At 39.8% G+C, this 14,946-nt stretch overlaps 1 protein-coding gene across 1 annotated transcript in view; it reads right to left on the bottom strand.

Annotated features, from left to right (window-relative positions):
* Window positions 1–3,290: 3,290 nt before the first annotated feature.
* Window positions 3,291–14,946, bottom strand: part of LOC306964610 (troponin C, slow skeletal and cardiac muscles-like) — a 12,441-nt gene continuing 785 nt past the window's right edge. Inside the window, exons 2-6 of the mRNA XM_079558689.1 lie at window positions 13,663–13,693; window positions 10,468–10,614; window positions 5,496–5,610; window positions 5,289–5,425; window positions 3,291–3,425 (exon numbers count right to left, since the gene is read on the bottom strand). Of these exons, the coding sequence (XP_079414815.1) occupies window positions 3,394–3,425; window positions 5,289–5,425; window positions 5,496–5,610; window positions 10,468–10,614; window positions 13,663–13,693 (462 nt within the window). The 3' untranslated portion in view covers window positions 3,291–3,393. The remainder of the gene's footprint in view (window positions 3,426–5,288; window positions 5,426–5,495; window positions 5,611–10,467; window positions 10,615–13,662; window positions 13,694–14,946) is intronic.

Raw genomic sequence — 14,946 nt, 5'->3', positions numbered from 1 at the left:
CAAAGTCAGGGTTTCAAAATGAGTCCTCACACAACTCCCTCGGCCTCAGGGGAACAGAGAAACATCACAATGAAAACTGCTTAGCTACAAGTTTGTTTAATACAAGTTTCGCTAAACCTCTGTCATCATGGACATGGACATGTCATTTTGAAGCACAGAACGCTGAGTTCGTTGTTCACCTCCACAATTGCATTTTGGTGCGGCGCACAAAATGCCGCGAGTAGCAACAGTATGCTAATGCTAACGGCAGCATGCTAAAGCTAATGGAAAATAATCAAGGCTGGGAATCACCTAAAGTAATAAAATAAAATCTGCCACTGCTGGAGTTGTCAAACATTTGTTTTTACAGGATTATACACCACACATTTGGAAAAATCGGGCCAAAATATCAGTATTATTAGCAATGACTTTTTGAAAAAGTCAATTATGAAGAGTTTAACATCACGGCGCTGGCTAATCAGCTATGTGCTAACTCACGGACATGAAACATACAAGGTAACATTGAAGATTTGTCTAGAACAAATTATTATAAAAGTAATTTTGTTGTATTGTCAAGTATTTGTTTCTTTCTTGTAAAATACCCGCGCAAGTGTCTGTCGTTAGCACATAGCTGATTAGCCGGAGTTGTGCCATTAAACGCTTAATAATTGACTTTTTGGAAATATCAACGCTGAAAATACATGGAATTTTTTTGTGTCGGACCCCAACACGTGACGTGGGTGGGACGTGGGTGGGACTGTGGAGCTCTATAAATATCCCCCCACAAAAAAATTGTCATCGGCCTTAGAAAATCCCATATCGGTTGACCTCTAGACATATTAAGATTAGCTTTCAGTCCACATCAGAAAGTGTTAGTTTGTCTCACTAAGTATGACTTTTAAAATTGCAATTTTGATTCATATGGCGCTTATTTTTCTACTACTTCTACTACTTTTGACTCTTTTGAGGTGCACTGGACATTTCCCGTTACTTTTTCACTGTCAACTTTCTACTTTTTAATACTTTTAGACCAAAAACTATTGCTAAGTCCTGAGGATGTTGCCTTATCTAATGTTAGTGTTATACTAATGAATGTTTTTATTTCTCATGTACCCATACTCCATAGTGTTCTCAGTCCACTGTGACGTCCATAACTCTGATTAAAGGCCCTGTACCTGTTTTTGTGTGTGTGTATTTACTAACATTGAAAGTGGGTGTGAGTTAAGTTTGAACATTTAGTTGTGTCTAAACTCAATCCTAACTTTCCCAATGCACTTCTAGCGTCTACAACTTTCAGGGAGCTTTACTGTCACATTGACCTAGCACGTAATTCAGAAGTGAGGATCTAGATACACTCTCTTTCTTCACATAGGTCAGCTTTTACAATATACAAAATCAGTTTTTCTACAACAAGAAAAACAGGGTACAGGGCCTTTAACAGGGCCGTTTCTAGCTTTAAGCAGACTGCACAGAGCCCCACTACTCTGTGGGGGCCCTGAGAAATTATATTGTTTTCTTTGACCTGTGTCACGCTTTTGGAAGTTGTTCCCAAAATAAAAGACATACCTCCAAACCGCATCTGGCATAGGGCCCCCTTATAGCTGCAACATAAACGACCAAAATGCTTCACCATGTCATCTCCTTACTGTCACTTAAATAATGAAAGTATTTCCATCATTTCCCAAATATTTTCACTTGTATTTGAACACGACACAGCTCTGCATGTCCTGTAGAAGCACTCAACGTGTCTTAAGATTGTATTATTTTATGAAATACTTTGTAATAAATTACTTTTAACAAGCATTTTTGGACGTGTGTTCATTGTATCCACAAGTTTGTTTGTCCCAGCACAAAGTAAAGTTGAGCTGGTTAAGTCCGTGGAGGTTTATAAAGAATATCCTCCAGAAGCAGTAGAGTAGGTAAGAAAAGAGAAGCGACCTGTACCTACTGGAGGCTGCGCTAGCATTAATAAGGACTTTAGTCGTAAGGTCTGGCCCATGTCGTCAGGTCAAAACATAACCCTGCATTCTTAAACCTACATTCTGCTTTTTCTGCTTTTCTAATGAGCGCTGGGACAAAAAGTTGTGTATCATGATTTTGTTTTATCACACTGAATTCACTAAATTCATCCATCACAAACTCAGATCATCAAGGCTGTATGAAGAGTGGGCGGGGCCTGTGCCTGCCTGCATTAAAGCAGAATTAAGTAACTTGTACCTTAACTAAGTACCTTAATAAATCCTTCCCGTAGTCCCTCTGGGTTAATACAAGTGTTAATGGGATGATTGCGGGGGCTTTCATCTCCCTCTGGTGGTCAGAAAACCACACTTGCAACTTTCCTGCCTCCCTGCCACTTTAGCAGTTTTATTGGGGAAAAAAAAATCTCCATTGTGTAATCGAGTTGTGGCACAATGTACAACATCCCTCTGTCCCTTTATCTTTTCTGTCAGTGTAGTATTTACTCTCACGGACAATTAATGAACATCCTACGACACCTGTAGTGGCGCTTATGGCCTTTAGGGGCATGAGTTACTTAGTGCTGCTTTAAACAGAGCAAACCTAAACTAGACACAAGGGGGGGGCAAACCTTTTTCATCAAGGGCCATATATATATACTCTTGTATATATAAGAGTAAACAAGTTAGAGGGCACTTAAGAGAGGCTTAAAGGAACAGGCCACCGTTTTTACATACTGAGATATGTTCTTACCTTAGATGAGTTCATTTGTACCTGTCTGGTCTTCACGCGTGCCCTAAGTCACGTAAACACAGCAGAGATAGCCTTAGCATTTAGCCTCTCCTCCTCTCCGCTATAGCTCCAAACCAGGTTAAGATAGAACGCCGTCTCTGGCCTTTTTAGGCTTGGAACTTTAATGCCAGCTCTGTCTCACAATAAAATGTCAGTTTTTGAGGTTTTAATCATGTGGAATTATGGCACTTCTTGTAAAAAGTACTACCTTTGGAGATGTGTGCCAATTCATCAAGCCTGAACGTCGCCAAAATTGGTCTGAGGGACGCATTTGGCCCCCAAGCCGCACTTTGGGCATCTCTGCTATATACTTTTAAAACAATGTAATATTGTAATACTTCACATATTACAATGTTGAAAAGCTCTTCTTTATATCGGCGACAGCCTTAAACACCGTCCTCTTCAAACACTGGGGTCAGGCATTGATGAAGATGATTTCTTTGAGACTATTCATGTCTCTGTGATATTTAGACACTTTGTCAGTGCTGAGCTGTGTGTAGTCCTTGTTCAGATCCTTTCTAGATGAATACTATTTGAAGACAGAGTGGATGCGTGAACAGAAGTGAGTAAACAGTTTTATTGTGTGTTGTTGGGTTTCACATTGTCCTGGTTCACAATGACAGCACTGAGGAGCGACGTTTGGAGCAGCTGAGAGAGGAGAAGAGGTCACTCCACTCCCTTCATGAACTCCAGGAATTCTGAAACAACACAAGAGTCTCGGGTCAAACCAGTGTGGATCGGAGGTGATTAAAAAGGTAATACGCCTCAACTCCACTGGGGGGGACTATTGTTGCACTGCTTGGCAATACTTTATTGTAGTTAGCTTTGTGATACAAGCACCAAGGCATAAATGTTCTCAGTTTTATCATATAAGTCTTTTGGCCACAAAAAAAATCATGACTAAAATGTAATTTTCCATTTCATTTATTTATTTGTTGAAATCATGTTGAATTCATGTAAAAATACAAAATCACCAGATCCACAAAAAGAGTTATATCTTCTTCTTCATTCCTGTCTGGATATTGTGTTTGTATGTACAGGTATGTCTATCAGTTATCTCAAAGTACACTCTCCATCATAAAACCCAGATCTCAACAAGGTTCGAAGTAGAATTTCAATAGGCAACAAGAAGAAATAGCGAGACAAACATTTTTGAGTAAACCCTTTAATGAAAATAATGCAGCGCCACAACCAAAACACGATATAATGAGAATGTCTTTGCATCAGGACAAAGTCCTGACAGAAATGACACTGAATCCACATGTTTACACAGATTTGGCCTTTCAGTAAAAGCATGTGGTCCTAAACTTTTGATCAGCTGCAAAAACAGACTATTTCAGTTTATTTATTAGTTTTATTCAAAGGTTTTCTCAAAACAGTTTTTGTCTCACTCCCTTTTCTTCTTGTTGCAGATTGTCTTGCAGACTTTTGGAACAGGATCCAAGCAAGAGTTTGAACAAAATATTGATTTTTGAGCTGAGGTCAATTCTATTTTTAGTAAAAAGTCAACAAAAATATAGTATTGTTAGGTATATCATTTAGATGATTCTTTTTTCTCCCAGAGGCAGCATTCATGCCATACACACATCATTAATAGACGGTCATTACTCACTCCTCCCCATTTGACAAAATAACTATGTTCAAGGGGGATATCATGGCGGATTTACAGACTCCTCTTCCCCAGCTCTGATGAAGCATGTTCCTAAAAAGGGCAAAAGGGCGGGATCTTCACTGTAGACTACCCTTGTGTAACGTGTAGTTCGCGCTGTTCCAACCCAAACAGTTCGACCCTCATTAGTACGACATTTCTGAAAAGTTTCTTTAATTGTACCTAACCCAGCGTTATCACAGGAGGAATATCTAGATGTAGAAAGTTTAAGAAAATTAGAAACCAGGCTTTGAAGTTGTTTTTAATGTGTCTAAAGTGCAATGCTTTCCAATGGTGTACTAGTGGCTATGTGGAGGTACTACAACAATGGCGGCCCCAAGTGTCGTCGTCACAAAGCAGATTTATTGATTCATGCCAACACTGGCCCTTGAATCACAAAGTCAATGATTAGCTTTTTGCTAAATAAGATGTTTCAGAATCTAATCATCTACAAAAACATCAGACAGTTAAAAAAATAGCCAAACCCCCAAACAAGACAAATCCTTTCCTCGTTTCAACTGAAGAATCAGGAGGGTAAACATGATGTTCATTAATAATATCAAGTCACGGCGCCCCCTAGTGTGGCTGTAAAAAGTATCTTTGAGCACTACATTGTATTACATTATTATTATTAATTTGAGGTATTTGACTTCTGTTTACTTAAAGCCACATCGCATACTATATATCACTCATTATAAAGAGTAAAGTACTAGCATTTATTTGACATTGATATTTTAGTTTACAAAATGTCAAGAAAATTGTCAACCCGAACGGAAGAGATGATTTGGTTCCTTCTCTTGACTTATATGTACTTTCTCAGAACCCTCAAAACCATCCAGAAATGTGTTCACAGTTTGTTTCACTTTTTAGTTTGTAAAAATGTTATGTAACTAGAAGATTCAACTCCTCTCACCGTCATAATCGATTTTGCCGTCGTTGTTTTTGTCTCCGTCCTTCATCAGCTCCTCGATGTCGTCTTCCGTGATGGCCTCTCCGGTGGACTCCAGCATGCTCTTCAGCTCCTCCAGGTCTATGTAGCCGTCTCCGTTTCTGAAAGAAAGGTCCTTTGTTTGAGTCCGTGGTTTGTTGTTTCTGTGATTTTTTTCGATTATAAACCTACTTGTCGAACATTCGGAACAGCTCCGCCAGCTCCTCCTCGGCCTTCCCTTTACTCTCCTCCTTCATGCATCGGACCATCATCACCAAGAACTCGTCGAAATCCACCGTGCCGCTCCCTGGAACGCGAACACAAACAACTGTGGGGAAAACTACAACACGAGTACGGCAAGTGCACCTTTAATGACACACTGGTAAACCACTCACAGCCTTAGACAAACTTTCTCCATCTCCTCTTCACCACCACCAGTGCATATGGGCCTATAGGGTAACTCAGATATTGTCTCTAACAATTATATCAGACTCCCCCTTCATCTCTTTCATTTCTTTATCTACCAAGGCCTAAGTGCTAAAGTGCCATTCAATAAACCAATAGTAGAACCAATTAGAAAATAGAAATAACTTACTTAACTTACTATCACTCAAATTAACTTTGTTTTTGACCACCTCTGATTGTGCCCTATTTGTTGATCTTTTTGGGTTGAAATATTCAGTGCTTGAACAGGAGCTTGGTTCATCAGTGGCAGTAAAACCCGTTCCTCGAGCATGTTGGTGTCCCTCAGGGCTGCAAGTTGTCACCGGTTCTGTTCATTACTGAACAGTCCAGTCTGGGAACCGGACGATCTCATCTCTGCTTTTTGTAAATGCTGTCTGATTATCCTACTACTATGCAGGTGGAGAAACTCGCTTTGCAGTAATAAAACTGTAAGTCCGCCTCATAGGGCTCACATACATATTGATCATTTGATAACGGAGAATTAGGGTCTAGGTGAGCTATGGATCTGTTGAGAGGGACCACCTCCCAACGAGCTCTTAATCCTCGTCTTTTAATGCACCGCAAAGCATAGGAACATCATCTAAAATATCCGCTGGGTGGGGGTTTGTTGATGGGGAGCTAACGCCCTCTTCAGCTGGCCTGCTCTACACCCTGACTTTTTAACGCACTACATTATGTGGGCTTCACATTATACATTTTACAAAAAGGGGGGAAATTGCACACAAATTAATGTGTTATACTGAGGATGGGAATGACAACTGGGAAGCAGCACGATCATAGAGTATAATATGTATAATATGTATAATATGTATACTAATATTTCTTTTTAACATCAAACTAGTGACTAATGTTCACAACGTTTGGCTTTGGTAACCATCTGAGAGGAATAATGACCGTCTTTGTCACTTGCTTGTACGAGACATCGCTCATGAAACGAGACCGAGGTTGTAGCTGTGCTTCATAGTCGTGCTTTGTTTCTGTTAATTATATGAACAATTCAAACAATGCCTTGTAAATTTTAATCTGTGTTAAAACAGCCACTTTGAAGTGTAACAGGTTCACTTTTGCCAATGAGGCAAATCAAAATATGATCGTGTGATTGATAAAACATTTAGTATAGAACAAAGTTAAATCATATCGTGTATGTTGTGTGTACGTGTACATGTTGTTTTCGTAGGTTCCTTGTACTTTGTAATAATACTTGTGCTATTGTGATATGAACATTTTTATTGTAATGATTCGGGGGTGGGCGCTCATAAGCTTTTGCTTCGGTCCACTCCTTTTGAGCAGAACGATTACTGCTCAAACTAAACTAAACTAAACTAAACTAAACTAAACTAAACTAAACTAAACTAAACTAAACTAAACTAAACTAAACTAAACTAAACTAAACTAAACTAAACTAAACTAAACTAAACTAAACAGCCACATGTGTGAGTATAGATGTGTCTGTGATTACACGTGTTGTGTGTGCATGGTAATGATCTATATTTGTGTGTTGTAGAGATAGACAAAGTGCTCTGAACAAGTCTAGGATGACACACACTCCTGTCAAGTCACAAGTGTGTGGTGACTTTTCCCCTGAGATTAGACGTCCAGGCTGCACAACAATCCAACACACGTCAGCTTTTGTTCTGTGGGCTCGCAGGCACTGGGCAGATTACTGTAACACTGAGAGCAGGGTTCATTTAGATCTTATACGAGGACTCCCGCTGGCCAGGAGAGCCTATATTTAGAAGTTATTTTAGTGCACGAGTTGTGCGGCCTTTCATTGTGTGTAATCAGAGCTTTATGTGTAAGACTGAGACCTTTGTAGTTTCTTTTTTTAGAACGTGACATTTTACTTGTGCGCTAATCCTGTACACATGACAGACACTCGCGTTCATTCTTGTGCACACAAATCTATGTAGCTACACAGTAATGGCTTCACAGCTACTTTCACATTCACTGCAAAGGCTTGTTAAAATTGCCGTTACATTTTGTAATCAAATGTTATACAACCGTTATCATTGATACAAACACGCGTGGTTCTTTAGTTCCAATCAGTCATATAACCCATTATTTGTGTCAAAATTTGAGAGTGATAAATGAAAAGACTGAATCAAAGGCCATTATTTGGTGAAATGATTCAAATTAACAACGAAAACCTTTAATCTATAGATGTCTTTACACATCTGCATCATCCCCACTCACTGAAAGGCTGAACCCAAAGCTCTTCAATAAAACAAACAATCCATCTGGTGACTGGCCCTTCTAACCCAGTGCAATGTCATCAAATGGAAACACCTTCATACTGTTTTGATATGTTTTGAATTATTCCATGATTCTTTGATCATTGTGACTGACCTTATGTTTAACACTTCAAATCATTCACTTCTAATTATGTCAAACATAACATTTGTTTCCTACTTTATTTCAGTACTTTTGAACACCAATATTTATTGAACATGGGACAGTGATACAGTGAATGCTAAGCACTGAGCCCTAGGAATGAATGGAGAAAACAAAGCTAATACGACTAAAAAACAATGTTTCAAAGAAATGACCTGACCCTGATTAAGATACGAGACGTAGAAGTATCTCACGTTCTGCCAGTGGATCAATGAAAATGTTGCATTGGTGGCTATAGGGGCGCCATTCCCAAAGTCCCTTACCCCTTTTCAGGCCCCTTATCAGAAAATCTCTTGGGGCCCCCCAAATCATCATTCTATTGAAAGGAAATTGTTATACAGCTAAAATGACACTGACAGTCGGCTAAATACTAGTCTAAACTGGTGCATTTGTCCAAGAAGTATTTTTCCTTTTAAAATGAACTTATTTCAATGTACTTGTTTTGTAGACAAGCTTTTGGGGTCCCCATGTAGTGCCTCTGAGTCCCCCCAGGGGGCCCCGGACCTCACTTTGGGAACCATTGTTATAGGGGTTAGCTTAGCTGGCCAGTCACAAGATGGCCGCCACGTTTGCCACGTTAGCTGTTGGCTGTACCGCTCCGAATCAGGATCAATCAGAGTTATTTACCACAGGGGCTCTAATAAAGAACCATCACCACCTGGATTGACTGAAATGGGAGGGATTATTTTTATTATTGTCTTGCAAAACTTCCTAAACTTCTGTGTTAACATTTTCATCTTGGTCCTAGATGAAGGTTCTTGAGTCATCCTCTGTACTCTGTTGTTGAAAGGCACCTAGTTGAGGCCAATGTAATCCACTGACATTGAACAGTATTTGCGTCACTGTTTTATTAATGCAGTTGACAAAAAACGTCCTGTATTCAATAAGAACGTGGGCATTGCAGAGGTGCTGGTTATCTTATCTAGCGTGGTGTCAATCATGTGTGTTGATGGGCTAATATCAGCAACCTCTGCAGTGCCCACATGTTTGCTTTTTGACCGATGTGACTTTCCTATACTTCTATTGTCGATCAGTCAACAGCCTTCATCTAGGATGGACTATGTACGTATGTATGGACCTGTACGACACAGACAGTTTTCCTATGAGTTTATCAGTGTAAAATGTCCAGAGTAATCATGAGCTCATTCAGATTCAAACAAATGAAAGGCCTTACACCTGACTTTGTTGTTTAGAAATAGTGAAAGAGGGCAAGCATGGGTTGGAAGCTGTTTGTTGTGGTCCTAACTCATTCAATCCTAACTTTCTGATGCATTTCTAACATCCCAGTTCTCCACAGGGACAACTTACAACTTGATCACCGTTATGCAACAAAAACAACTAGCTGCTAGTTCACACCAGTGAAAAGGCTTTAGAATTAGGTGCACAGTAAAAGTACTCTGCGCTGAAGGACAAGACCTTTTTTATTCCATGACTAGAAAAAAAATCCAGTCTGGGGTCTTTAAAGGTTCATGGTAAGACCCCAATCAATGATAAAGATAAAGATAAAGATAAAGATACAGATAAAGATAAAGATACCCATTAACATGGTGGGTTAGTATCTCTAACACGGTGGATCTGATATCACCAAGTCATTAACTCATTGACTGCCAATGACGTCAATTGAAATCCGAATGTTGACTGCCAATGACGTCTATAGACGTCAATTAGGTTTTTCAATGGGAACAGCTGCAGCAAAGCCTTGAGCATGTCTGATGTTAAAATCTTAGTTGTGCTGCCTAATGCTGCCACCTAGTGACTCGAGAAAAGAACTACTAGTTATTTTATTGAGTCACAAGGTGGCAGCATTGCTCTTTCGTTTTCTCATTTTTTCCGTCAGAAAACAGCATTTTGGGTGATTTCACCTATTTTCTACGGACGATTACTAAAGAATGGAAAGAGGTACACACAAACTTTTTTTGGGATGAAAGAAGAGAGTCCAATCTTTCTGTTGGTGGGTTTCGTGTTCACATAGACCTAGACCTAAATTTTCTGTGGGTCTTGAAAAAACAGTCAAAATCTTGAAAAACCTCAGTGGGGAGTTCTCTGATTTGAAAATGGCTGGCAGTCAATGAGTTTATAGTCCAGGACCAGTGTTACAGCCAATCAGCCCTTGGACCTGGACCAACAACTTTGACATTGGTCTTGGACTCTTAATTACTTAGTGATATCAGATCCACCCTCTAACACGGTCAAAACCAGACGCTAGTTCCCTCCTTGTACAGTTGCCACAAAATGTGCAAAAGGTTATGGAAGAAGAAATGGACAGCATGTACGACATATGGAAAGGGTGTGGCTTGTGTTGTCCTACCGTCCTCATCCACCTCGTCGATCATCTCCTGCAGCTCCTCCGGTGTGGGGTTCTGGCCCAGCATCCTCATGACTTTCCCCAGCTCCTTGGTGCTGATGCAGCCGTCCTCCGCGTCCTGGATGAAGACGTCGAACGCCGCCTTGAACTCTGCAGGGAACAACGGGTTAGAAACAACGTCCTGCATGGTGTCGTTAGAGCAAGACAGTCTCAAACATAATGTCAGTTAGATAAACTCTCATCGAATATCAGCAGCCGACTCAAACTCTTCAGGTTTGGGGCCAGTTTGCTCCCTTAAATGTCGGTTAAGATTATTATTTTTCTACTTGCAATTGTTTTCATGGTGGGATGTTATCTTACCAGTCTAATGTTGACTTATTCATAATTACAAAACATTTTACATACTGTATAAGTTATTTGTTTACATTTCTTCATCAGTAAGTGGAACGAGCCCCACACTTTGGGTTGCCAGATTCTTCGGCAAAAAACTTTTTCAATAAACATGAATGAATAAATGGACCAAAATCCCCAGTCAAGATGTAATTAAAGTTAAAGTGGACTTCGGGAGGTGGTGGTCTCTAATCTAGAAGACTCTGAACGCTACATTAGGCCGATATATGAAAGGCTGTGTATTGATTGAATGTTTTTTATTACTTTAAATGGATTTATATCAAAAATAAGTTTTCAACCATTTTACAGAATAACTTCTCTCTGCGTGCTCTTGTTTGAGATACTCCCTGAACATTATATCAACAGCCAGTTCTCCCTGGGAAATGTTTGAATAATCAGAAAAAATATACAGATATCTGGTGTTTTTTAAGTAAAGAATATGTTGTTTAAATTAGCCTTATACTCAGATTCAGATTCAGAAGACTTTATTTCTCCCCGAGGGGAGAATTCCTAAAAATAAAATAAAATAAAAGCAACACTGATTTTTATAGCTGCAATTAGACTACTTTTATTATTTATTCTATTTATTTATTGTCGAAATCCTGTGTGCCTCCCGCTCCCAGTGGGGCCCCTCTGCTGTGGGGCCCAAGTCCCTCTGCGGCCCGTGTCAGCTCCGCCCCTGTTCCTCCTCTGTCTGTAGCTGCTCCTCGTGCTGAGCAGAGAGGAAATCAGACTCCAGACGAGTCTAAGACTCAACTTTAGCCTGGATTCTTTTAAAACCCAAAATATGAGGCAGATTGTTGAGAAATAAAAAGTGGGCAAAAGCTTGGGAAGAGTAGACTTCGTTTAAGGATTAGTTCATGTCTGTAAAGTTGATGATTTCATGATAAATGCTGTTAGATTGAGGCGGATTAAACCCGGGGAGTGGACTGAGCTGTTGCTGAGGTTATGTGATTATTTCTCCAGTTTCCCTCTGAAGAGTGGACTTCTATCCAGCGCAGCTTCAGCAAATTAAAAATAATCTCCATATGCACTTCTTCTTCTTCTTTGTTTATTTGTTGTTGGTGATTGTCTGTTGTCTATATATTTTTTTTTTTGCGGGAACACCGTTCTTTACTGTTCCCGCCCACTTTAACCCCTGGCTGGGACAATACACTTTTGTCACGATCCAGTAATTATCACGATACTGAGGGCTCAATATGATATGTATGAAACGATGCAATATATTACAATGAAAGTATGTCTGACACTGTCTGACAAGAAACCAGAATTAACTTTTCTTTTTTTTAGGTCAATTAGAATTTTTAAAAATATTTCTATTTGTCAAATTGCAGAAGAATGAGAGATAGAATTTTCGACACAATTTTCTATTACTTTTTACAAAGTCAAAAGTATCATTCATTAACATTTGTTGGCATTGCCTCTAAAATGTATAACTTGCGTCAAACTTTTTTGGATTTAATTACACAAGCTTCTCACAATAGTTGACAGGAGTTCTGGTCCATTCCTCCAAACAGAACTGGTGTAACACATTTGTAGGCCACCTTGCATGCCTATGCCTTTTCAGCTCTGCCCATACATTTTCAACTGGACTGAGATCAGGACTTTGGAAGACCCATCTGCGTCCAAGCTTGAACTTCCTGGCTGAAGTCTTGACATGTTGCTCCAATATTTCCACATAGAGTTAACATTATGTATTTTTTTTCTGTCAGACCACAGGATATGCCTCCAAAAAATCTAATCTTTATCATCTTTTTATTCGCAAACCCAAACTGGCTTTTTTATGTTTCTTTTGGAGTCAGAGCTTCTTCCTGCAGAGTTCCCTCTCAGCCCATGTCATACAGGACTTGTTTCACTCTAGATAATGACAACTCTTACTTAGGTCTTTTGCATTTGTTCTTGGGTTGATATTCACATATGAACCTGAACCTTCAAGTGTCTGTAAATTACACCCAAGGATGAACCAGACTTGTGCTTCCAAGGTCATGACATCATCATCTGGGCTTTAAACTGTTTAAAGGTATAATAAAATGTAATAAAAATAGACAGATAGAAAATTCTATCTCTCATTCTTCTGCCATTTGAATTAATGTTTCACAGTGAGAAAAAAAACCCCGCTTTTTATGAAATGTATGTAAACATATGGTTCCCGCTGTATATATATACATTATATGGGAGAATTTTCAAGGGAAGGTACACAAATCTTCCAATAGTAATAATACTTTACTGATCTCACAACGGAGGAATTCAGAAAAAAATCAGTAAAAGCTTCACTGCTCATATTTACTCATCTGAAGAATTCTGTTTGATAAGGCTTAAAAAAGTTACCATTCATTCAAAATGTACTCGTACATGTACTTGAGTAACTGCATTCCTGCCCTCCTTCATTAATACAGGTGCAGAAAACACTAAATTAAACTTTCTGTTTATTTTTAGTACTTTATAACTTATTGACCTGATTCTAACACAAACAAACCTATATCTCACCTTAGATGGCCATGCCAAATGTCATATGAAAGCTAACAGCTTTAACTAGTGGAGGTGCACTAGCAATAATTAGTGCTTGATTGACGACAGGTAAGAGATTGGATAATAGTGTCATCATTTACCACATGTAGAATGTTGTGAAAAGCAGTTTTGCTAAAGCACTTAATACATCTGGTCTGTCAAATGCTTAGATAAATAAATTAATCAACATTACAACAGTAATCAGTAATATCAATATTTGAATTTGAATATTTGAAAGTTCCTACTGCACTCCCAACTGCATAGACAGTGTTACGGGATATTTCTATAGTGATAACTTACCATTTTTCTGCTCTTCAGTGAGGTTTTCAACCTGTGGAAAGAGCCATGTTTTAAAAAGGAGTTTAAAACGGGTCTCTCTCCACTATAACTAGGATTGATAATAATATTACAAAACAGGAGCATAAATTAGCCATGAACACTATTTCCTCCTTGTTCCTTTCTATCACCGCCGGCCAATCAAAGCCTGCTACCTCTGCCTCTCAGCCAATCCCAGCTCGCTACCTCTGTCTCTCAGCCAATCACAGCCTGCTATATATGCGATATAGTCCTCTGAAGCTTCCAGGACACTGACCGTGGACTCAGTGGGAAACAGAAGAGCTGAAAGGGGGATGCTGTAGATGGAGAGCACAAAAAGCTGGGATGAAATGGTGTTGTCTGAGAAACCTCCGCCCCATCTCCACCACCACAGCAGCGGAACCACTAGCCACCACAACCTCTCCATCACCAGTGTCTAGGCTCTTGGGGAATTCATCACCAAATCCATCCCACTCTCACTTTTATCTGTTTTAATAAAGCTATTGAAGCTAACATTTAAATGCAATCAAATCTAAATCTTAATGGCCGCAATGGGCTCTGTGAGCAGAATGCTTTTGGCCAGTGCACAGGCGCCAATTTATGCTCTTCCTAGTGGGTGCCCAAAAAAAAAAGAAAAAGTCGATGTCGGTTGAACTGACAGTCTCGTGGTTGAGCCCGGCGCTCTACCTATGAATCTAAACGAGCGTAACCAAATGGCACCGCCTTGCGTAAATTAACTTAATGAACCGCCCTGTGCTTGTGTATTTGTAGATAACGTTGTAGTGGCGTTACAAGTTAGGCAATCATTATTTAATTAGGGCAAATTCGCCTGGGTGCCCAAAGATTTGAGTGAGTGCTCCAGCCCCGCAGCACCCACGGGGTCGGCGCCTATGGGCCAGTGTAGGCAAAAGCATCTGGATGCAGTCGATGGAGAGTCACGTGATTAGTGGAGCTCCATTTCTCTGCAGGAAATGACGTCAGCTTTTTTTCCCCGGGACATGTATTTAAGTTAATCTCAATGAAACGCCTTTCGTACACTCCACTATCCTTAAAGGAACAGGCCACCGTTTGACATACTGAAATATGTTCTTACCTGAGGTTAGACGAGTTGATGGGTACCTCTGGTCTGGTCTTTGTGTGTGCCCTCAGTCACGCAAAACGACCAAAGATGTTGTTAACATTTGGCCTCTCCCAATGTATTCCTATAGCCCAAAGGAGGGTGAAGTTGGAAGCGCTTCCACGGGCACAAAGACCAGACAGGTACATATC

The sequence above is a fragment of the Gobius niger genome (assembly GCF_951799975.1).
Source record: "Gobius niger genome assembly, chromosome: 6".
Lineage (NCBI taxonomy): Eukaryota > Metazoa > Chordata > Actinopteri > Gobiiformes > Gobiidae > Gobius > Gobius niger.
Note: the sequence above shows the minus strand (reverse complement) of the source record. Positions and strands in the feature narration are given on the sequence as shown.